Source organism: Oncorhynchus mykiss, chromosome 9, assembly GCF_057628025.1.
Source record: "Oncorhynchus mykiss isolate SJ-2025 chromosome 9, ASM5762802v1, whole genome shotgun sequence".
NCBI classification, from domain to species: domain Eukaryota; kingdom Metazoa; phylum Chordata; class Actinopteri; order Salmoniformes; family Salmonidae; genus Oncorhynchus; species Oncorhynchus mykiss.
In genome coordinates this window covers 74164233-74186696 of record NC_143030.1, presented here as the reverse complement: position 1 = coordinate 74186696, position 22464 = coordinate 74164233, and the positions used below count along the sequence as shown (strand labels likewise).

The 22464-nt window shown below is 40.3% G+C and overlaps 1 protein-coding gene across 9 annotated transcripts; it reads left to right on the top strand.

Annotated features, from left to right (window-relative positions):
- Positions 1–5192: 5192 nt before the first annotated feature.
- On the top strand, positions 5193–19843 carry LOC149981336 (tumor necrosis factor receptor superfamily member 14-like). 9 transcript variants are annotated; one of them, XM_090185345.1, is made up of 14 exons: positions 5193–5426; positions 9384–9502; positions 10080–10179; positions 10276–10401; positions 10531–10686; positions 10871–10958; positions 11090–11318; positions 11445–11534; positions 11694–11725; positions 13551–13723; positions 14347–14427; positions 14549–14612; positions 15066–15173; positions 15257–16362. In XM_090185345.1, the coding sequence occupies exons 2-8, from the start codon at positions 9473–9475 to the stop codon at positions 11487–11489; spliced, it is 774 nt and encodes a 257-aa protein (XP_090041471.1). In that variant the 5' UTR covers positions 5193–5426; positions 9384–9472; the 3' UTR covers positions 11490–11534; positions 11694–11725; positions 13551–13723; positions 14347–14427; positions 14549–14612; positions 15066–15173; positions 15257–16362. The 9 variants fall into 9 exon arrangements, with proteins under 9 accessions (XP_090041471.1, XP_090041469.1, XP_090041465.1 ...); XM_090185343.1 differs by having other exon boundaries at positions 15066–19843; XM_090185339.1 differs by lacking the exon at positions 15066–15173.
- Positions 19844–22464: the final 2621 nt, after the last annotated feature.

Sequence of the window (22464 nt, the reverse complement as noted above, 5' to 3'; positions counted from 1 at the left end):
TTGCTGTCTCAGACTGTTATATTATGTGTTACAGGTGTAAATCCTTAGGTCTTCAAGAACTTAGACCAGGAACTCATTGGTCCAATTCTGAATGTGGACCACAATCCTCAAGTATAGAACCTGGAATCACCATTGGTGTTGTTGTGGCATCAGTCCTAATAGCTCCTATAATAATAATAAGAAGAAGAATTGTAATTCTAAGGAAGAAAATAAGTCCAACAACAGTGACTTTTTCTCCAGTGACAGTAAATGCTGTAGAGGTATGTTGATATAATCTACATGTTGAACAGTCACTGTGCTAAGGTTAGCTGAGCAGATGTTATTGTTCTACTTACTCTGGGCTGAACTAGAAATGTTTCATTGAGTAATATGTTTCCTTCTATTAGGCATCGTCAGATTTAGAGGAAACACCAAGCAATGTAGTACAATGAAACAGAAGAAAGTACAGCATCTTGCAGGTGTTAGTTTTGTAAATGGTGAGTTGTCAGGAACTTCAGCCGTATGACTAAAAGTGTATGCTCTATTACTGCACGTTATCAATACAATGATGACAACTAAGATATGATCAAAGGGCTATGAAACTATAGCTTCACTTTCACACGGTCCTTGTTCATTACTGGTTTATTCTCCCACAGATTCAAGCTCTGACTGCACTCATCATTACAAATGCTACCTGAGGTACGCCCACGTTCTGTACACTGTGGTAAATGTGATCTAGATTCAAATGTTTCTTGAAATGGGTTTCTGGCAAATTAATTTTGTAGGGTACAGAGATTCAGCTGACTTTGAAGGTTAACCATTGGCCTGAATCCCTAAAAGTAATTCCAAGGAAACAGCACAATTACATTTTTTTAATATCCTGGGGGCAAAGAAACCTTAGTTGAAACCAGGTTCTGTGGGGTGAAACCCTCTGCTCTGTCTACAGAGAAGGTCAAGTCAAACACAGGTGCAAATTCAAATGTCTGACAGGTGAAGCTTCAGTACAAAGGGGACTAAAAAATGACACTGGTTAGCCTTCTAACGCAGGAAGAGTAGCTGCTTGTGCCCTAGAGAGCAGAGGATGAGGGGGAGGCTAAAGGTTATAAAGCAGAAGCATGAGGAAATCTACAGATTACAACATCACCAAGACTGGAAAGAAAACTCTTCGTAAAAGAGCCTAGATCACTTTAAACAGTCTCTGTGCTGATCGTGCTCAAGTGAGTTTTCATCACACCGCAGAATGATACTGAAAATGAAAGTTAATTTAGATTGTAAATTGTATTTTTATGTAATAATCTTTGCGGTCTCCTTCTCAAACTGAATCAAACATAAGATAGTCCTTTTTGGACTAGGTCTAATCAAACATTATTTTCAGGAGAACCATTTGACTCCCCTCTTGAACTGCCACCGTTGGCCTACGGTGGCTTTCTAACCATGGGCATGATTCTTTAAGAGGAAGTGTAGCTTATAAACAAAGTTATCAGATCACGAGTTCCAGAAAGAACTGAAGTGTCCCAAAAGTGCCAAATCTGCCTGCTGGTTGGTTAAGCTACATCATGAGCACCTGAAGTATGTCGTGGAAATTCACAACATTAAAGGGAAAGCAAAGGAGATAGCAGGTTCTCTCAAACAGCAAAGTTCTTAATAAGATGTGCAACATTTCGTGAAGCATTTATTTGGGTAACATTTTGCGGTGTTGCTAGGCATCTCATATAATCATGTCATATTTCGTCACATACCATGAGAAAACAGGAACCGTATCCCAGACTGGCCCGCTTGAACAGGATCAGACAAGTCTACCGTAACCAGACGTTTTCTGCTTTCTCAGGGCATAGCGCACAGCTAAGATTAACAACAGTAATATGTATGCTTGTATAAATCCTTAAGCCTGCAAAATTTCCCCCATTAATATTTCAATTATTTGAAATACATATTTGACCCAGGTTCGATTCATATATATATATATATATATATATATATATATATATATACATACTAATCTACACACTCAAAGAATGTTCATACCTTCCTCGACATGGCCTGTAGCTTGGCCAATCTGTCCTTCACTAGCTTCCTGGACATGGCCTATAGCTGGACCAACCTGTCCTCAGCTGTTATCTCAACTCATCCTGCTGGCCTTTAGCAGTGATCAGCTCTCCTTCCTTTATGGACAGAGTTCTACACAAGGAACTCACTGTACCTTCAGAGTTCAGTATTGATTGGGATAACATACAATAAGAGTTTCAGCTTTAATTGACAGGATTGTTCACACTTATCCAAACCTTTCAGATCTCAGGGGGTGAGAGCTAAGGGTTGATTTGGGGTTACAATACTACAACTACAGTCAACCTCCAATATGGTGCCCACCCCACTGAGCCAACCATAGTGCTAACAACCATCAGATCCTTCTAGATCTACTAGGGGCCATTTAAAGTGTCTACAGGGAGGTTTTCAGACTGGCCCACACCAATCTGTATAACATGATGAACCTTCTCATGTAGTAGGGTCATGTACCATGGTACCTCCCCCCTGTGTCCTCAGCCATGGTGGTAGTGGTGAAGTTAGACTTGTTCTGATGACCCTCTCTAGCTGATCCTGGCTAAACCTGCCATTTCCTTTTGTGGCGCCATTCACCTGCAGGCTTCAGTTACATGCAAGAAACATTCAATACCTTTCACTTTATTCACACAGTTTTCTTTTTACTGAAGTTGTTTGCCCTTCTCTCTCTGACCGTTGACTGGATTCCTGGTCATTTCGGACTGTAAAACAAAGCATTATTATCAACTAAGAGTGATTAAATGTGAATTAAAAATGTAAGTCACAGTTTATGAACTGAATTCAAAGTGGGGTTCCCACCAGACAAGAAAGGTTGAGTTTGACAGTCTGTGATGCTGCTACAGACCGTTTCAACATTATAGAACATCTCTGGTAAGTCTGGGTACCTGGTTTTCCTGGGAGTGTGGAGGGGTCCAGCAAGTCCTTCACAGGAGCAGACTTACAAAATATTACATAAACCACCATCAAGGAAATGTTTACTAAGTGTATTTTTGGATGTAAAGAAAGTTTGTGTTGCATATTATTGTAGAGAGCAGTGATATTTAAAAATATATATATATTTCTCCTTTATTTAACCAGGTAGGCAAGTTGAGAACAAGTTCTCATTTACAACTGCGACCTGGCCAAGATAAAGCAAAGCAATTGGACACATATAACAACACAGAGTTACACATGGAGTAAAACAAACATACAGTCAATAATACAGTAGAAAAGTAAGTCTATATACAATGTGAGCAAATGAGGTGAGATAAGGGAGGTAAGGCAATAAATAGGCCATGGTGGCGAATGGTAGATTTGACAGATGAGTGTGCAAAGTAGAAATACTGGGGTGCAAAGGAGCAAAATAAATATCCCATAAATAAATAAATACAGTAGGGGAAGAGGTAGTTGTTTGGGCTATTTATAGATGGGCTATGTACAGGTGCAGTGATATGTGAGCTGCTCTGACAGCTGGTGCTTAAAGCTAGTGAGGGAGATAAGTGTTTCCAGTTTCAGAGATGTTTGTAGTTCGTTCCAGTGATTGGCAGCAGAGAACTGGAAGGAGAGGCGGCCAAAGGAGGAATTGGCTTTAGGGGTGACAAGTGAGATATACCTGCTGGAATGCGTGCTACGGTAATATAAGTTGCCTATGTTAACAATAATTTAGATGTTAGACGACCAGTACTTATGTTTACATTTTACCAAGATCAAATGAGAGAAAGTTTATAGTACAGTTATTTTTTTAATCATATAGTTTACAATATCTCCATGGTTATTCCATAGAAGGTTTAAACATTCCATCTCAAAGAAACACGTTCTATGGATGCTGATGTCATAGAGTGGTTTGAGGGGGCCAATCAGAGTGAATGAGAATAAACATGCATTCATCATTCTAAGATCAGTCCTAAACGTGTATGACTTACTGCGACATTGCAGCATTATTGTTTGTATTTTGTGTTTTATTTTATTACAGTTACAAATACATGACAACAGTGGGGATTACAAAAACATATTCATCAAATTAAATTGCAGGTTAAATGTTCTTTAAAAACAAAATAAAACATACATTTAATATGGATTCCCAATGGTGCTAATATCCACTCAGAATAAACATTATCCCTTTTGATTACCTTAATGGGTATTTAAATCCAGTATTAGTTTGCAGTGTGTTCCGTTATCCTACAGACACGACACATTGTGACATGGTACTTGAAGAAGAAACGGAGGTTATTCATTTGGTACACTGTTTAGATTGAGCACATCTAAGCGAAGTCTTTACTTTGTGTTAGAGTTGCGTAAATTCGAATCTGGTATCAGGATAAATATAACAATGAGTCACCGATTGTATACTATTTATTTTTTATTAGCTAAGTAATAAATGGCAAATGCAACTTCCGTATATAGGTGCTCACTGTAATACCACGCAGGGCAGAACAGAGAACTGACAAGATGTATGTAAACAGTGTTCTTATACTGTGATAGACATTGTCCCAAAACGTCTGTTGGCCTATCACAGTAGAGGCTGGGCGTGGTTTAAACTTGCTCAGCCTATTGCAGGCGCTCAGGCGGGTCCCCGCCTCTTGGCGCTTCTTGGAGTCCTCCCTCCGTCGATGTCTTACTGTTCTGGTATCGCAGCCTAGTTATAACAGTTGCTCAGTTCCTGCTATTGTGTTGTTCAGTATTTTTCCATCTCAGTTAAACCTCGTGATGACCACCCCTCTCTATGCCTGCTTAACCGCAACTTTGTAAGATACAGCAAGTCACACCATGTGCTCAATATTGTTACATACAAACACAAGGACAAAGCATCTGCTGGGCTGTTATTTACAGTTTTGCTACATGCAGGTCACACCATGTTACTCAGTTCTTGTCACACACACAAACAGGCAAGTAGTTGTTTAATCTCATAATGATGCTCCAGTGCACAAATGCAGATACCTCACACAACCAACATCAGATAATATTTAATCATATATATGGTAATGGCAATACTGTGAAATACAGAATCCCACATTTGTCATGACAATATAAACGGATGGATGTGTGGCCATATTATATATTGGCTGATTTGTCGATCTAGAGTGTAGATCATTGTTTTGAAAGCGTTATGAAATGTGATAGTGTGAAATCCTGTATCTCCAGTGACAATAATTATATTGCCTAGTAATGATGCGTTCATACACGATGTCCAGATTTTCACAGGCGGACCATTTACAAATTAAATCACGGATGGAAATGTATTGTATCATCTGATAAAACAGGCTTTCACCAAATTGATTTGTATTTCTGGGGTGGATTATCCATTATTATCCTGTATAGTGGATTATCAGTAGGTTGCCTCCCACTTTTCGCAAACTTTATCTGGAAAGTCAGAGTGAAAGTAAAATAGTCCAACTGCGAACCAAGACGGGGTAAGATACAGATTATGTGTGTATATGTAGAAATAGCCTACTTAACATGTACCGTGCAGTAACTGAAAAAGAATGACATATTTTAATCGTGATTAATGACTGTATTTGTAATTTTACGACAAGAATGATCTCTTCCTTTTGTTTTCAATGTCTGTTCTGCCTCTGATGACTCAACTGCTTTTTAATTTGAAAGTGTGGTGCTAAACACACACAAGTGAGAGGTATAGTCATCTGCACCCAATGCAGCTATAGCCTTCAACATATTCTTACCTCTTTGTTGATTTGATATACAGAATTTTATAAGGGAGAAAGTGTCAAACAACACCGCCATTTCTACAAATATGAAAAGATAGAGGGTATGATCATCAAACAATATCAATTTAGATCATACAAGGGAGAAACCTTACCTTATATTCAGGAAATCTTTACATTTTTCAGTTAAGTGCCTGCACCTGCTGTCACCTCAAATTCAAATCCAAATGTTCCGGTTGGGCAGTTCCTGCAAGAACCCCCACAAACTAAGGAGGTTTCTGAGGAGGTCCCACCTCCTTTGGGGTTCTTGGAAGAGCATTTTGGAGGCATTTTTCATAGCCAAGAACCCTGAGGAACTTTTAGGATCTTAGAAGAACGCTTGTTGGAATGCAACATTTTGGAGTGTAGGCATTCATCGTTATTTTGGCCTGCTGCCAGGTGTATGACATTGCTCCATGCATGGGCAAATTGAATATCTGGCAAACGGCAGAAAGACCAAATCATTTTTTATTGGGGTGGGTTGTTAAAAAATAAAAATAAATTAAATCATGTTTTATTTCTACAAAAAACATGGCCGGTGGGTCATGGGCCTGTTTTCGATTACTTTTGTACAATATCTCTGTTGTCAAAATAATCTATATTGAGCACTTGGCTGACCAGTAGGCAAGACCCCCCCACCCTCCCAAAATGGTCCGGCCCGGTTTTCTGATTAGCTGAGCTGAAGTGGCACACATTCAAAGTCAAACGGGTAACAAAAAGAGTGATACATAGACTTACAAAGATGAGATCCAAGAGCAAGAGAGGGAGTGTGGTGATGTGTCCACTGTTATGTTTAAGGCTCGGATTCCACCTGCTGGTATGGTGCTAAACTGTTAAGTTACAGACCGGATTCCATAGTTCTATGTGCAGAATATGGAAGTTGTTACAGGCTGGCTACATGAAACATCCACAACTAAAGGATCATTGTGGTATCTGAAAATACACTTATCCTATAAGTATGATGGTGTACTTACTACGTGCACATGCTAAGATAAAGTAATGGGTAGATACCAAACTGGGCCATTGTAGCAAAGTATTTATAAACAAAAAATCAGATCTCTTAAACATTTCATTCATATTCGTTCTATTATCTATACAATAGGCCATAATTGATCATTGATTTTGGCCCAATAGGACTGGCATATTCCCACTTTCAAGGAGCTTTCCGTCTTGATTGTGTTGTTTTGCCTAAAAACCTTTAGGCCTACCTATAGAAATGTTTGAAAACTCCCACTCTCCCAACCAAGTATATGAGGTGTTACACACACATCCTGACTCCTGTGATTGCAGACACAATAGGAGTAGTTATGTCTGTTCTCTCTACTAAATAACCTGGCAGTGTTAATTCCAGAGTCCTACCAAAGAATCAATGTGTGGAAAAAAGAGCCTGGACACTCGCCACAGACGTCTCTCTCCTATAGGAGAAACACGCTGGTGGGCCAAGGATGCTGCTCTGAAGAAGGTCTTTGTATTCTTTGGCGACCCACAAAATGCTCTGTTTGTGGATGTAACTCTCACCTTGATGGTTATTGAAGAGATGGCAGGTCAAAGGCCAACTGGACGTGTCAAGGCCAGAGCATTAACAGAGTCTCTGCTCAAGATACAACACAATCTTCACTGCCCAAACAGTTCTGTCTATATTTGAGAATACGTCCCCTCTCTCCAAGTACCGTCAAACCAGAGGCGTGGACATCCTGACAGAGGGATGGTATTGGGAACACAAGAGGCTCTGCAAAATAATGTGAGGGACTTGATGTGGAGAGGGTTGCAAACAGCTTCATGCAGTGGTCCACTGACAAGCTGCAAGAACAGGATGAAGACAACGAACTAGAAGTGCAAGCTGAGATGCCTCAGAAGAGAACAAAGAAAAGGAAGACCATGCCATGATACCATGATAGAGATGCAGAGAGGTGCTAAGGTGCACTTTGTCAACATGGATACAGTCACTGAGGACAACTGTCAGCGCTTGCTGACCCCAGGCACGTTCTACACAGACTTTACTCATCTGGACCCCAGCAGGTTCTCAGAGATACAATATAATGGATTGCCCCAGACATGACTTGCAAAACTAAGCAAACTCTTGTTTAAGTTTGACAACTGAGCAGCTGTCAGTACTTTGCAGTGTGAGTTGACTAGTCTTGCCAGTCAAGGGGAGAGACTGAAAACATCAGCAGTGGAGAAGTACACAACCAGGACTGTGAGAGATACCTGCAGATGGACCTGATGAAGAATAAGTGGAGATGATGAATACAAGTTGTTCAACATGTAAGAACTGTGCTGTATGTTGTTGTCAACTTCTACGGTGGTACATCTTGTTGACAGAGGCCTACAGTGTTATAGGTCTGGGGTACAAGTTCCTATTCACCCTGTCTGTCACCCAGGTAGCCTGTGAGAGGAGCTTCTCATCTCTCAAATTCATAAAACATCGACTCAGGAGCACCCTATCCTACAATCTCTTGGAAGCATTTATTCTTGTCAGGATTTGGCCAGGATTGTTCCGGTTTTGGCCACTAGATGCCCCCGTTGTGTTTTTTGACCCTTTTGGTTTCCTTTGTTTCCAGTTATTATTTGCACCTGTGCCTCGTTTCCTTTGAATATATTTAAACCCTTAGTTTTCCCTCAGTTCTTTGCTCTGTGTTTGAATGTTAGCACCCAGCGATGCTGTGAATGTTTGTTGCGCCAGTTGGACGCTCTTGTGGTGCTCTGTTTTTTGTTCTCTTTTATTTATTTTGATTATCTTTTGAGGCTTTTTCCTGCTGTACCTACCACCTTGTGGATTTACCTTTTCACTTGAAGGATTACATTTTTCTCTTGGAATTACTTTTGACTTTGTGGATTTATATTTTTGCCTGAACTTTCCTTTTTACTTTATTAAAACAGCAGTCTCAAGTACTGCTGTGTCCTGCCTCATCTTCTGGGTTCTGCTGACTCAGTGGCTCAGTTTGTTAAATGACTGTTTCTCACACCAGAGACCCGAGTTCGTAACCGGGTCTTGAGAATTCTGATGGCAACTGAAAAGGAAATCCTTATGGTCCTGGATACAGATTATGTCATTGACAGGGTGACAGAGAAGAACTGCTGTGACACCTGTTGACAAAAGGGTAGGGAGGGCATAGTGACAGCAGAGGAGAACAAGAAGAGACAGACTGACAAAGTTACAGACAGTGACAGATCAGAACAAGGTAAATCACAGACAGGGGGACAGTGACAGCAGAGACAAGACTCGGAGGCCCAGTTATAGTGGTGAGTTGTATCTCCAGACTCCAGTGGTGTTTTAACATGTATTTGTTTTAAACATGAGCTGGTTAAAAAAGGAGGAAGACCATGTTTCTTCACTCACTGGGACAGTAAAGGTTGGGAATCTCTGTACTATAGTGTACTACTGTTATACACCGCAGGTTAGGAGGGTTAGGTTAAGGTTAGGAAAGGGGTTAGGGTTAGCGGAAATGCTCTCCTAACCTGCAACAATAATACCTTCCTGGTCGTATCTGTATCAAGTGTCAAAGATGGCAACATTCTCTAACTACATTCCTATTTCTGTTTCATACTTCTCAAAGTTGATAACTAGCTTGTTCATTTTTTCTTCAGTGATACAATTCAGTAAGATCATCATTTACAAATTGAAAGGATTATATTTACATATACTAAAACACATGAATTCAACAGGTCAGTTCATCTGGATACTTCAAAACTCCTAAGAACTTCACAAATCCAGTGTGCGGGTCTTCCAGTGAGTTGGAGAGGATTGAGGAACGATGGCACAGTTTGACACTTTGATATGGACTGTGAGTGAAACTTTTATGATTAGCTTGGCATGTTTAAAAAACAATTATCAATTGAAATATTTCCCCTATGAAATATAAATCAGTTATTATTTGCCTAATGGTTCTGTCAATTTTAATGAAACCTTTTTGAAAATAGGTGGTGGAGAGATGTACATTTTCACTAGGTCAGCGTTTCCCAAACTCGGTCCTGGGGACCCTAACATTTAGTTTTTTGCCCTAGCACTACACAGCTGATTCAAATAATGAACTCCTCATCAAGCTTTGGTTATTGAAGTCAGCTGTGTAGTGCTAGGGCGACAACCAAAACCTTCACCCATTTGGGTCCCAAGGACCAAGTTTGGGAAACGCTGACCAAGGTTTAGGGTCTAATGTCACACCTTTAATGACGACATGAAAACACCACGGGGCACCACCACACTCACAAAATACTTTAAAAGGGTTCCATATAGTTACTTTAATTTGATTTGAAACGTGAATATTTGGGTTAGAATTATGTGATCTACTTCTGTATGTTTTATGAACACACCATCAGTTTAGATTTTTGTGATATTTTTTGTGACATTTTCTCTACTTCCAGATACCTATTATATTGGTGTTTGTAAGCATTGGATGCTGTATTGCATGTGGTAGAGCTGAATACAGAATAGGGGATGAATGCTGTCCCATGTGTTCACCAGGTAAGGACCGTCTCTTTACATCATATGAATCACCAGACGATAATACATCATCAACACTAACAGAAAAACATGACATTGTGATTCTCTCTTCCCCAGGAAACCATGTACATAGGCATTGTACTGAATTCACCAGCACCAGCTGTGTGCCCTGTGTTGATTCTACGTTCCTTGATGAGCCCAATGGTCTCATAAAATGCAAAGTGTGTATCAACTGTGATCCAGGTAAGAGTGGTCCTGTGTCTGTACTGAAACCCAGACACAAACACTGATATGTTAGTCTATGCTGTTATGCTATGAGAATATGTCAGTTGTAATCTGCATCAGATAATACATGCCATGTTTTCTCTCTAGGTTTGGGTTTGAAGGTAAAGCAGCCATGTACACCTTCATCAGACACTGTCTGTGGGACACTGGAGGGGTTCTACTGTCTAGACCCAACTAAGGATGGTTGTAGAGCAGCCCAGAGACACAGCAGCTGTAAACCTGGTCAATACATCAACCACACAGGTTGGTCTTCTGTCTCACTCATTATACTAATTGTGTTGTCTTAATTCAATTGAGTCAAGTTGGTCACTTTAGTGTGAATAATAATCATTAACAGTTAATGGAGTTAAAGTGTGAATAATCATTAACTGTAAATATAATATAATTAGTAGGGGAAAAAACAAAATGCAATCATATTTTTCTGCAGGAACAGCATCTACAGATACTGTGTGTTCTGACTGCACTGGTGATACTTATTCAGATGGATCATTTACATCCTGCCAGCCACACACACAGTAAGTTCACATGTCTACATACATCAAAAGTTTAAGGTAAATCAAACAATATACTACAGTAAAAATCTACAACAAAACAGAAAGTTGAATGATCAAATTGCTGTCTCAGACTGTTATATTATGTGTTACAGGTGTAAATCCTTAGGTCTTCAAGAACTTAGACCAGGAACTCATTGGTCCAATTCTGAATGTGGACCACAATCCTCAAGAATAGAACCTGGAATCATCATTGGTGTTGTGGCATCAGTCCTAATAGCTCTTGCAACAATAACAATAAGAAGAAGGATATTTGTAATTCTAAGGAAGAAAAGAAGTCTAACAACAGTGACTTTTTCTCCAGTGACAGTAAATGCTGTAGAGGTATGTTGATATAATCTACATGTTGAATAGTCACTGTGCTAAGGTTAGCTGAGCAGATGTTATTGTTCTACTTCCTCTGGGCTGAACTAGAAATGTTTCATTGAGTAATATGTTTCCTTCTATTAGGCATCATCAGATTTAGAGGAAACACCAAGCAATGTAGTACAATGAAACAGAAGAAAGTACAGCATCTTGCAGGTGTTAGTTTTGTAAATGGTGAGTTGTCAAGAACTTCAGCCGTATGACTAAAAGTGTATGCTCTATTACTGCACGTTATCAATACAATGATGACAACTAAGATATGATCAAAGGGCTATGAAACTATAGCTTCACTTTCACACGGTCCTTGTTCATTACTGGTTTATTCTCCCACAGATTCAAGCTCTTACCTCACTCATCATTACAAGGTACGTCCAGATTCTGTACACTGTGGTAAATGTGATCTACATTCAATTGTTTCTTGAAGTTGGTTTCTGGCGTATTACTCTTGCTAAATAGGATTTTATGGGTGTTTCCAGATTGGAGAAAACACTGTATTTGTCAGTTTTTTGTGCACTAGTATCCCAAAGTATTAAGTGAAAACAAACATAGAAAACAATATTGGCAGCAATGAAAGAAAATGAAAAGGTAAGTGTAACCGATGAGAAATGGCTGGCTAGTTGGCGGTGGTGCACGCTAATAGTGTTTCAATCGGTGACGTCACTTGCTCTGAGACCTTAAAGTAGTTGTTCCCCGGTTCCGTTTAGGCTATAAGTTACGCATAAGAACTCAGATGAACTGAAATGAATAGCCTGATTCAATGCGATTCTCCTGAATAAAAATCTGTTAAACTCTTTGGTCTATGAATACCGCTTCTATACCGACTATCTTTTTGGTCTTTTTCTATAGGCATATCCTATCACTACTATTCTAAATTGCGGAGACTTAGACCTACCAGGAACCCATGTTGAGGGTGAGCAAGACCTTCGATCGTCTAGTGGACTATGCAGAAATAATTGCGTAATTCATCATTGTTAAAGACTATATCGCTTTATATAATCTGGACTGTTTTTACTAAGGCTTAGCAAACAAGGGGCAGCATATGCTTTTTACCCATTTCTATAACAATAGTTAGGCCTATATCCTCACATACCCACTCAATTCAAGCCCTACTTTTAACCATAAGACATCTCAGTGATTGTGTCTGTTAAACAGGTGAACTTGTGGTAAATTGGGAACTCTGGGGAAAGGACAAGGACAACACTAAAAGGCCACTGAACCCACACATGGTGCCTGCATGATTCACTCAACCCACACATGGTGCCTGCACGATACAACATTAGAATACAAGTAGTACTAATCATTAAGGTTGTTGTCAGCATGACTTTCAACTGCACAATATGCATGATTTCAAAAACGTTCTGCTGAGTTTGCCCTAGAAAATGTAGCCTAGATAGTATCACTTTATGTCCCTTGTGAAACCGGTTCTACTACCAGCAAGTAAGTACACTTCTCTCCACAGTTCTGAGGGAAACACATTCACCCAAAAACTACTTTTTACTGAATGACTGTAGACACATCATTTACAGTTGATAGTCTTTTAACATCCCCCACAAACCAAATGGTTGTAACCTACAACTAGATGCGAACTCATCGAACTGAACAAATCGAACTGAACAAATCGAACTGAACAAATAAAAGAGCAATGGATTTTTAAAAACGTCCCTAACATTCCCTGTATACAACTGAACATGTTGGTTTCACTCTAAGGAATGTTTCCTTCCTCATAAAACCCCTCTCTTCCTGTTTTTTTGTCTCTACAATTAATGGACAAATGGATTTAGTTAAATGAATCTAACACCAATACAACTATTTGCAGTTTAGCAGTATTATCATGATGAATTTGTTAGACTACTCAGACAGATGGTAAACAGAATGTAAATCTAAACCTGCAAGCCTTGGCTACTTTCAATTCTCTGCCTGTTTCGTGAAATAAACTGCAAAAATACTGCAGGGACTTTCCTAGTCATATAACACATGCAGAACCTGCTCCACCTGTCCCACCATGCCTTACTGCCCTCCTGATCTAAAAGAACTGGACAGGGGGAAACAAATACCATAATGCTTTCACCTGTCTCCTGTTCAGATCAATGACAATGAAAGGAAGGAGACAGAGGAAGCCACTAGACTATTGAGGTGCACCCCTACAGTAGGCTGTGGCTGCCTTATCAGTCTTGTGTTTCTCTCCCTCAGGAATGGCAGACCAAGGAGCTGCTCTCACTTATGACTCCACTGTCTGATGAAGAAACAAAGCCGCTTGATGACAATGGATCCTCAAGAGGTCAAAGGGCAGACTAACGTCCCAGGCAGTAACATCCCAGTCTGCTTCAGTGGCTCAAATCAGGAGCAGACTCAGAGATGGATAGGTAAGATATAGCATATTATAATCAAACCCAGACTCAGAGCTGGCACCTCTTGTTACACACTACAAATATGAACATAAGGTTCTCTGTGAGACTGAAGTTTTATGTTTATTTAAAATCCTCACCTTAATTCAGCTTACCACAGGCAGGTAAGAGGGCATGTTATAGAGCTCACCAGATTGTAGTCCTAAAAAACTGAACTAAGTTACCTCTGGTTTGTTCAGACATTCCTATGGGGAAGGAATAGGGTTTTAGGATAAACGCGTAAAATAAGGTCTGAGGTTAAAACAGGCTTAGGAAATCTTATACGTTTTGTTCTATGGGATAATTTGATGAATTATGAAGCATTTATGTGCTTTTTATGGTGACATAAATACTTAGAAATTCACAAAAAGTGACGTTAGCTGATTATCTCATAGACAAAACTCCTAAGCCTGTGTTTACCACAGACCTTATTTTCTACACTCATCCAAAAACCCTACCAAAACGCTGTTCATTTCTCCATAGGCTTCGTCCAACGAACCATGGTGGAGTTAATGCCTACAAAAAGACACCATTGCTATTTCTCTATAGTAGTGTTGTATTAACTAGGCTTATTGTCCTTGTCCTGTGTGTGTATGAACCAGTGATGATTCGCTCACCCCCTGCCATGTCAGCTGACCAGGAATGAGGCAAGCCGCCTCGTTACCCCCGAGACTGTCTGGAGGGTAAGATACAGAATATAGGTCTCTCCATGGGTGGGAGATGGATATTTAAGCCAATCAACACTCCCTTTATTTTACTGACTTGTTGAATGATTGTTCCATTCATCCTTTCATCCCTTCCCAGCCTTCCTCTCCTCTGAGGACCCAGCGAGGGTGGAGCACAGTGAGACACTTCTACATCCAGAGAGGTGAGAGGTCACATGGTTTAGATGGTAAATATTTATATCACGTAAGCAAAAGCATGTATGTTCCATCATCTACAGTACCAGTCAAAAGTTTGGACACCCCTACCCATTCAAGGGTTTTTCTTTATCTGTACTTATTTTCTACATTGTCGAATAATCATGAAGACATCAAAACTATGAAATAACACATATGGAATCATGTAGTAACCAAAAAAGTGTTAAATATTAATTTACATTAGTGAAAAATTGTCCACTGATTCATGTAGTTTCTCTCCCCTTTTGACAGTTGATTTCCTCTCAGGAACCCACATTTGTTTTTTGTTATTCTCTAAGTAATTTGTGTAACGTGTACTTTTCCCCACTCATTCACCCCGTCTCTTTACGTAGCTTATACATATTTGGTGGCCTAATTGCATCCAGACTGTCAAATTCTGAACACAATGCCCATCCTGGCAGATCTGAACCTAATGCGAGCACAATGGGACTTTTGTGAATCCAGACTTAATGCAGCTTGGAGTGATCGGATGACAGGAGTCATCAAAGTGCCTTCAAATTAATAGATATGTAAGATGCTACATATCTATTACATTGAGTGTTGTATATACATAACATGACTAAATATGTTTATTTCTGTGTTGCACTGGCAGTCAAGAAATGGAACAGCAAGGCCACAGAACATGACATACGCAGAGCTGTGGGAGACCACCTGAAGCATTCCCCTGGTAGAGCCAGAGGATGGTGTTTACCAAACCACCACCAAACATCTTCAACAGGCTTGAAAAGTGGGATTGATCTGTTTGATCCATTTTTTTTGTTTCAGTTTTCATTAGTTGAATCCTTTGACTTATTGTTGATTTTAAAAATATATATTTTAAAAAAAAATGCACTGGATTGGTTCAAATGTGATACTAAACTTACATCATTTTGACACAGAGGAAGATATACTGAATTTATACCGTTTTTGATTCTAAGATGGACCAAAATATGTTACTTTAGCACATTTCTGTTCATTACTTTTGCAAGAATGTTGATTGGTCGGTCATTGGGTTCATTAGTTTAGCAATATATTGATGCCATTGATTAAAAGAGTAAGAATATGATGCAATATTCAACGCTTGATTTAGTCCATTGTTTGCAAAAAATATCATCGTAAAAAAATTGTCAGTTGGTTGCATAAATAATGACGATTACTAAATGTTATATGAAATATCAAAACCGAATTGTTCAAATGTAATGGCAATAATTCACTTAATGGTAAGGTATGGAATAATAAATGTATCATTTTCACGCTGGATGTTGTAACGATCGTCTGTGGTGGAAGAAGGTGAGGACCAAAGCGCAGCGTGGTAAGTGTTCATGTTTTTAATAAAATAACTGAACACTGAACTAAACGACAAAGGTGAAATGGAAGCAACACTAAACAGGAAATAATCACCCACAAAACACAGGTGGGAAAAGGCTACCTAAGTATGATTCTCAATCAGAGACAACGAACGACACCTGCCTCTGAGAACCATACCAGGCCAAACACAAAACCACAACATAGAAAAAATAACATTGACTACTCACGCCCTGACCAAACCAAACTAAAGATATAACTAAGGTCCGAACGTGACAGCTGTTTGAAATATGAGCAGGTGATGATTCGAGTCGTAGTTCTTCAGTAGTGGAATAAAGACAATTAGCACTAATGTTGTACAGAAATACTGTGTGTAAATACTGGAGTGATGTTAATAAAATGTCCATAGACCAATTTTTTTTTATACTGAGTTCATGTGTATAGGCTGCAAGTACGTTGAAATTAAGTTTTCAAGTTGTTGAAACTTTCAACCAAAACTAAACAGAGATTGGACATCGGGCATAGTCATCTTTTCAACTACATTTTGCTAGGTGGGTATAGCCTGCTACATCTTCCATCCTCTCAGGCCAGAGAAAGAATGTATGAATTAATGGTTGGATCAGAATCACAGTTATAATCATTGGCCATTACAGAGAATTAGGTAAAACCACAAGTCCAAATACTTATCTCCATCCATTACTAATTTAGGAAAGGGCTGATTTTAACTAGCTATCCACCGAAGGACAAATCCAAACAGGCTTCCCTTCATATTTTTTGGGGGTTCCACCAGAATCATATCAAATCAAAGTTTATAGTTTATTTGTCACATGCGCCGAATACAGACCTTACCGTGAAATGCTTACTTACAGGCCCTAACCGACAGTGCGATTAAAAAAAAGAAAGTAAATAATAGGTATTAGGTGAACAATAGATAAGTAAAGAAATCAATACGACATTGAAAAATAACAGTAGCGAGGCTATATACAGGCACCGGTTAGTCAGGCTAATTGAGGTAGTATGCACATGTAGGTACGGTTAAAGTGGCTATACATATATGATGAACAGAGAGTAGCAGCCATGTAAAAGAGGGGTTGGGGGGGGGGGGCTCTTGGACCTAGACTTGGCCCCCCTTGCCATGCTGTAGCAGTGAGAACAGTCTATGACTACTATGGCTGGAGTCTTTGACTATTTTTAGGGCCTTCCTCTGACAACGCCTGGTACAGAGGTCCTGGATGGCAGGAAGCTTGGCCCCAGTGATGTACTGGGCAAATCGCGTTACCCTCTGTAGTGCCTTGCGGATGGAGGCCGAGCAATTGCCTTACCAGGCAGTGATGCAGCCTGTCAGGATGTCGGTGGTGCAGCTGTAGAACCTTTTGAGGATCTGAGGACCCATACCAAATCTTTTCAGTCTCCTGAGGCGGAATAGGTTTTGTCATAACCTCTTCATGACTGTCTTGAAGTGCTTGGACCATTCTAGTTTGTTGGTGATGTGGACACCAAGGAACTTGAAGCTCTCAACCTGCTCCACTACATCCCTGTCGATGAGAATCGGGGCGTGCTCAGTCCTCTTTTTCCTGTAGTGCACAATCATCTCCTTTGTCTTGATCACGTTGAGGGAGAGGTTGTTATCCTGGCACCACACGGCCAGGTCATTGACCTCCTCCCTATAGGCTGTCTCGTCGTTGTCGGTGATCAGGCCTACCACTGTTGTGTCATCGGCAAATTAAATGATGGTGTTGGAATCGTGCCTGGCCATGCAGTCATGAGTGAACAGGGAGAACAGGAGTGGGCTGAGCACATACCCCTGAGGGGCCCCTGTGTTGAGGATCAGCGTGGCGGATCCTACCCTCACCACCTCGGGGGCAGCCCGTCAGGAAGTCCAGGATCCAGTTGTGACTTCCAGTTGCAGAGGGAGGTGTTTAGTCCCAGGGTCCTTAGCTTACTGATGAGCTTTGAGGGCACTATGGTGTTGAAAGCTGAGCTGTAGTCAATGAATAGCATTCTCACATAGGTGTTCCTTTTGTCCATGTGTGAAAGGGCAATGTGGAGGGAAATAGAGATTGCATCATCTGTAAATCTGTTGGGGCAGTATGCAAATTGGAGTGTGTCTAGGGTTTCTGGGATGATGCTGTTCATGTGATCCATGACCAACCTTTCAATGCACTTCATGGCTACAGACGTGAGTGCCATGGGTCGGGAGTCAGTTAGGTAGGTTACCTTAGTGTTCTTGGGCACAGGCACAATGGTTGTCTGCCTAAAACATGTTGGTATTACAGACTCGGACAGGGAGAGGTTGAAAATGTCAGTGAAGACACTTGTCAGTTGGTCAGCTCATGCTCGCAGTACACGTCCTGGTAATCCGTCTGGCCCTGCGGCCTTGTGAATGTTGACCTGTTTAAAGGTCTCACTCACATTGGCTGCAGAGAGCGTGATCACACAGTCGTCCAGAACAGCTGGTGCTTTCATGCATGTTTTAGTGTTATTTGCCTCGAAGCGAGCATATAAGTGGTTTAGCTTGTTTGGTAGGCTCGTGTCACTGGGCAGCTCTTGGCTTTGCTTCCCTTTGTTGTCTGTAATGGTTTGCAAGCCCTGCCACATCAACGAGCGTCAGAGCTTGTGTAGTACAATTTGATCTTAGTCCTGTATTGACGCATTGCTGTTTTGGTGGTTGGTCGGTTGGCGTAGAACGATTTCTTATGAGCTTCCGGGTTAGAGTCCCGGGTTAGAGTCATCGATGTACTTATTGATGAAGCCCATGACTGATGTGGTGTACTCCTCAATGCCATCGGAGGAATCCCGGGAAATATATTCCAGTCTGTGATAGCAAAACATTCCTGTAGCTTAGCATCTGCTTCATCTGACCACATTTTTTATTGATCTAGTCACTGGTGCTTCCTGCTTTCATTTTTGCTTGTAAGCAGGAATCAGGAGGATAGAATTATGGTCAGATTTGCCAAATGGAGAGTGAGGGAGAGCTTTGTATGCGTCTCTGTGTGTGGAGTATAGGTGGTCCAGCTTTTTCTTTTCCTCTGGTTACACATTTAACATGCTGATAGAAAATAGGTCAAACGGATTTAAGTTTCCATGCATTGTTTCTGGCTACTAGGAGCGCCGCCTCTGGGTGAGCGTTTTCTTATTTGCTTATGGTGGAATACAGCTCATTCAATGCTGTCTTAGTGCCAGCCTCTGACTGTGGTGGTATGGACACAGCTATGAAAAATACAGGTGAAAACTCTCTAGGTAGATAGTGTGGTCTACAGCTTATCATGAGAAACTCTACCTCAGACGAGCAAAGACTCAAGACTTCCTTAAATATTGTGCACAAGCTGTTATGTTTAAAAATACATAGCCCGCATCCCCTTGTCTTACCAGACGCCACTGTTCTATCCTGCTGGTACAGTGTATAACCAGCCAGCTGTATGTTGATATAGTCGTTGTTCAGCCACGACTCTGTGAAGCATAAAATGTTACAGTTTTTATTTCCCGTTGGTAGTGTGATCTTCTGCGTAGCTCGTCAATTTTATTCTCAAAAGATTGGAGGGAAGTGGGGGTTTATTTGATCGCCTACGAATTCTCAGCAGGCAGCCTGCTCTTCGGGAAATCTTTGTCCGCCTCCTCTTCCCGAGATAGCAGTATATCCTTAGCATCGGGCTCGTCAGAGTCGTGAAAGGAAAAGAAGGATTCTGCTAGTCCGTGGTGAGTAGTCGCAGTCCTGATGTCTAGAAGTTATTTTCGGTCATAAGAGACGGTAGAGGCAACATTACGTACAAAATGATTAAAAATATAAATGGTTACCTTAGGGCACATTCTCCTATCATTTCCTTGTAACCATATCTACTGTTTGTTATGCATTTCTGTGAATTACTTAGTTAGTAAATAAATTATTTTAAGACAATTGATGTATGGATGACTCATGTTGAAGATTGGGTTCGTGCGGATAACCAACAATTTACGACATTTGGAATGAGACTAACGTGAGGTAAACAATAATTCCTTAATTCAAAGACTAATTGATCAGATAATAAAATATCTGAAAGTTTTATTAGGAAAATTATAACGTTGTAATCTGAATATTTTCCTTGGTGCCCCGACTTCCTAGTTAATTACAGTTACATGATTAATCAGTTTTACCGTGTAATAATAATTAGAGTTATTTGATAAATAAGTCTTCAGTTTTAATGATGCCAAAGACACGACACAGTCTAATTCTAGATCTCTGTTGGTTCTGGTGTCAGTTTTAGTTTGAACAGTCTAATTCTAGATCTCTGTTGATTCTGGTATCAGTTTTAGGTTGAACAGCCTTTTAAACTGATGTTTCAAGGTCTTACATTCTTTTTTGTTTCTTTTTCATTTTGTTTTAGTTTAAATGTTAGTCAACCTTTTATGGTTCAAAGGCAGATGGATAGATGACACTGTTATAGATCACTTTTATACTGTAGTTAGTGTCAGGGATAGATGACGCTGTTATAGTTAGATCACTTTTATACTGTAGTTAGTGTCAGGGATAGATGACGCTGTTATAGTTAGATCACTTTTATACTGTAGTTAGTGTCAGGGATAGATGACACTATTATAGTTAGATCACTTTTATACTGTAGTTAGTGTCAGGGATAGAGGGATAGATGACGCTGTTATAGTTAGATCACTTTTATACTGTAGTTAGTGTCATGGATAGAGGGATAGATGACACTGTAAAAGTTGTAGCACTGCTGTGGTAATCAGTATATGTCTGTATACCCATTAAACCAAAGGTCACACGTTGTTGTTCACTACTTAAGCTACAATACTCTCACAGAACTCTGAAATATACAGTACAGAGAAATTCCTACTTCCTACCTGACCTCTGACCACATCCTCATTATGAGAAATTGTCAGTTCTGTCAGCTCCTCTTGAAGCACAGTGATCTCTTGGTCTATCTTCACCTCTTCAAACTGACAGATGAGTGATTTCCTCACCAAGCATCACTATGTTCTGCTCCTTTAAAAAGAGGGGTTACAATACCACAACTACAGTCAACCTCCAATATGATGCCCACCCCACTGAGCCAACAATAGTGCTAACAACCATCAGATCCTTCTAGATCTACTAGGGGCCATTTAAAGTGTCTACAGGGAGGTTTTCAGACTGGGCCACACCAATCTGTATAACATGATGAACCTTCTCATGTAGTAGGGTCATGTACCATGGTACCTTCCCCCCTGTGTCCTCAGCCATGGTTGTAGTGGTGAAGTTAGACTTGTTCTGATGACCCTCTCTAGCTGATCCTGGCTAAACCTGCCATTTCCTTTTGTGGCGCCGTTCACCTGCAGGCTTCAGTTACATGCAAGAAACATTCAATACCTTTCACTTTATTCACATATAGTTTTCTTTTTACTGAAGTTGTTTGACCTTCTCTCTCTGACCGTTGACTGGATTCCTGGTCATTTCGGACTGTAAAACAAAGCATTATTATCAAATAAGAGTGATTAAATGTGAATTAAAAATGTAAGTCACAGTTTATGAACTGAATTCAAAGTGGGGTTCCCACCAGACAAGAAAGGTTGAGTTTGACAGTCTGTGATGCTGCTACAGACCGTTTCAACATTATAGAACATCTCTGGTAAGTCTGGGTACCTGGTTTTCCTGGGAGTGTGGAGGGGTCCAGCAAGTCCTTCACAGGAGCAGACTTACATAATATTACATAAACCACCATCAAGGAAATGTTTACTAAGTGTATTTTTGGATGTAAAGAAAGTTCATGTCGCATATTATTGTAGAAAGCAGTGATATTTAAAAATATATATTTCTCCTTTATTTAACCAGGTAGGCAAGTTGAGAACAAGTTCTCATTTACAACTGCGACCTGGCCAAGATAAAGCCAAGCAATTGGAAACAACATGGAGTAAAACAAACACAGTCAATAATACAGTAGAAAAGTAAGTTTATATACAATGTGAGCAAATGAGGTGAGATAAGGGAGGTAAAGGCAATAAATAGGCCATGGTGGCGAAGTAAATACAATATAGCAAGTAAAACACTGGAATGGTAGATTTGACAGTAGATGAGTGTGCAAAGTAGAAATACAGAGGTGTAAAGGAGCAAAATAAATATCTATAAATAAATACAGTAGGGGAAGAGGTAGTTGTTTGGGCTATTTATTGATGGGCTATGTACAGGTGCAGTAATCTGTGAGCTGCTCTGACAGCTGGTGCTTAAAGCTAGTGAGAGAGATAAGTGTTTCCAGTTTCAGAGATGTTTGTAGTTCGTTCCAGTCATTGGCAGCAGAGAACTGGAAGGAGAGGCGGCCAAAGGAGGAATTGGGGTGACAAGTGAGATAGTACATGACCCTACTACATGAGAAGGTTCATCATGTTATACAGATTGGTGTGGCCCAGTCTGAAAAGGCTACCCCGGGGCGGCAGGGTAGGCCTAGTGGTTCGAGCGTTGGACTAGTAACCGGAAGGTTGCAAGTTCAAACTCCTGAGCTGACAAGGTACAAATCTGTTGTTCTGCCCCTGAACAGGCAGTTAACCCAC

Coding starts and splice junctions, on each gene's coding strand:
- LOC149981336 (XM_090185343.1), top strand. CDS start 9,473: ATGGCACAGTTTGACACTTTGATATGGACT. Junction 9,503..10,079: donor TTGACACTTTGATATGGACT/GTGAGTGAAACT, acceptor CTCTACTTCCAG/ATACCTATTATATTGGTGTT. Junction 10,687..10,870: donor TCAATACATCAACCACACAG/GTTGGTCTTCTG, acceptor ATTTTTCTGCAG/GAACAGCATCTACAGATACT.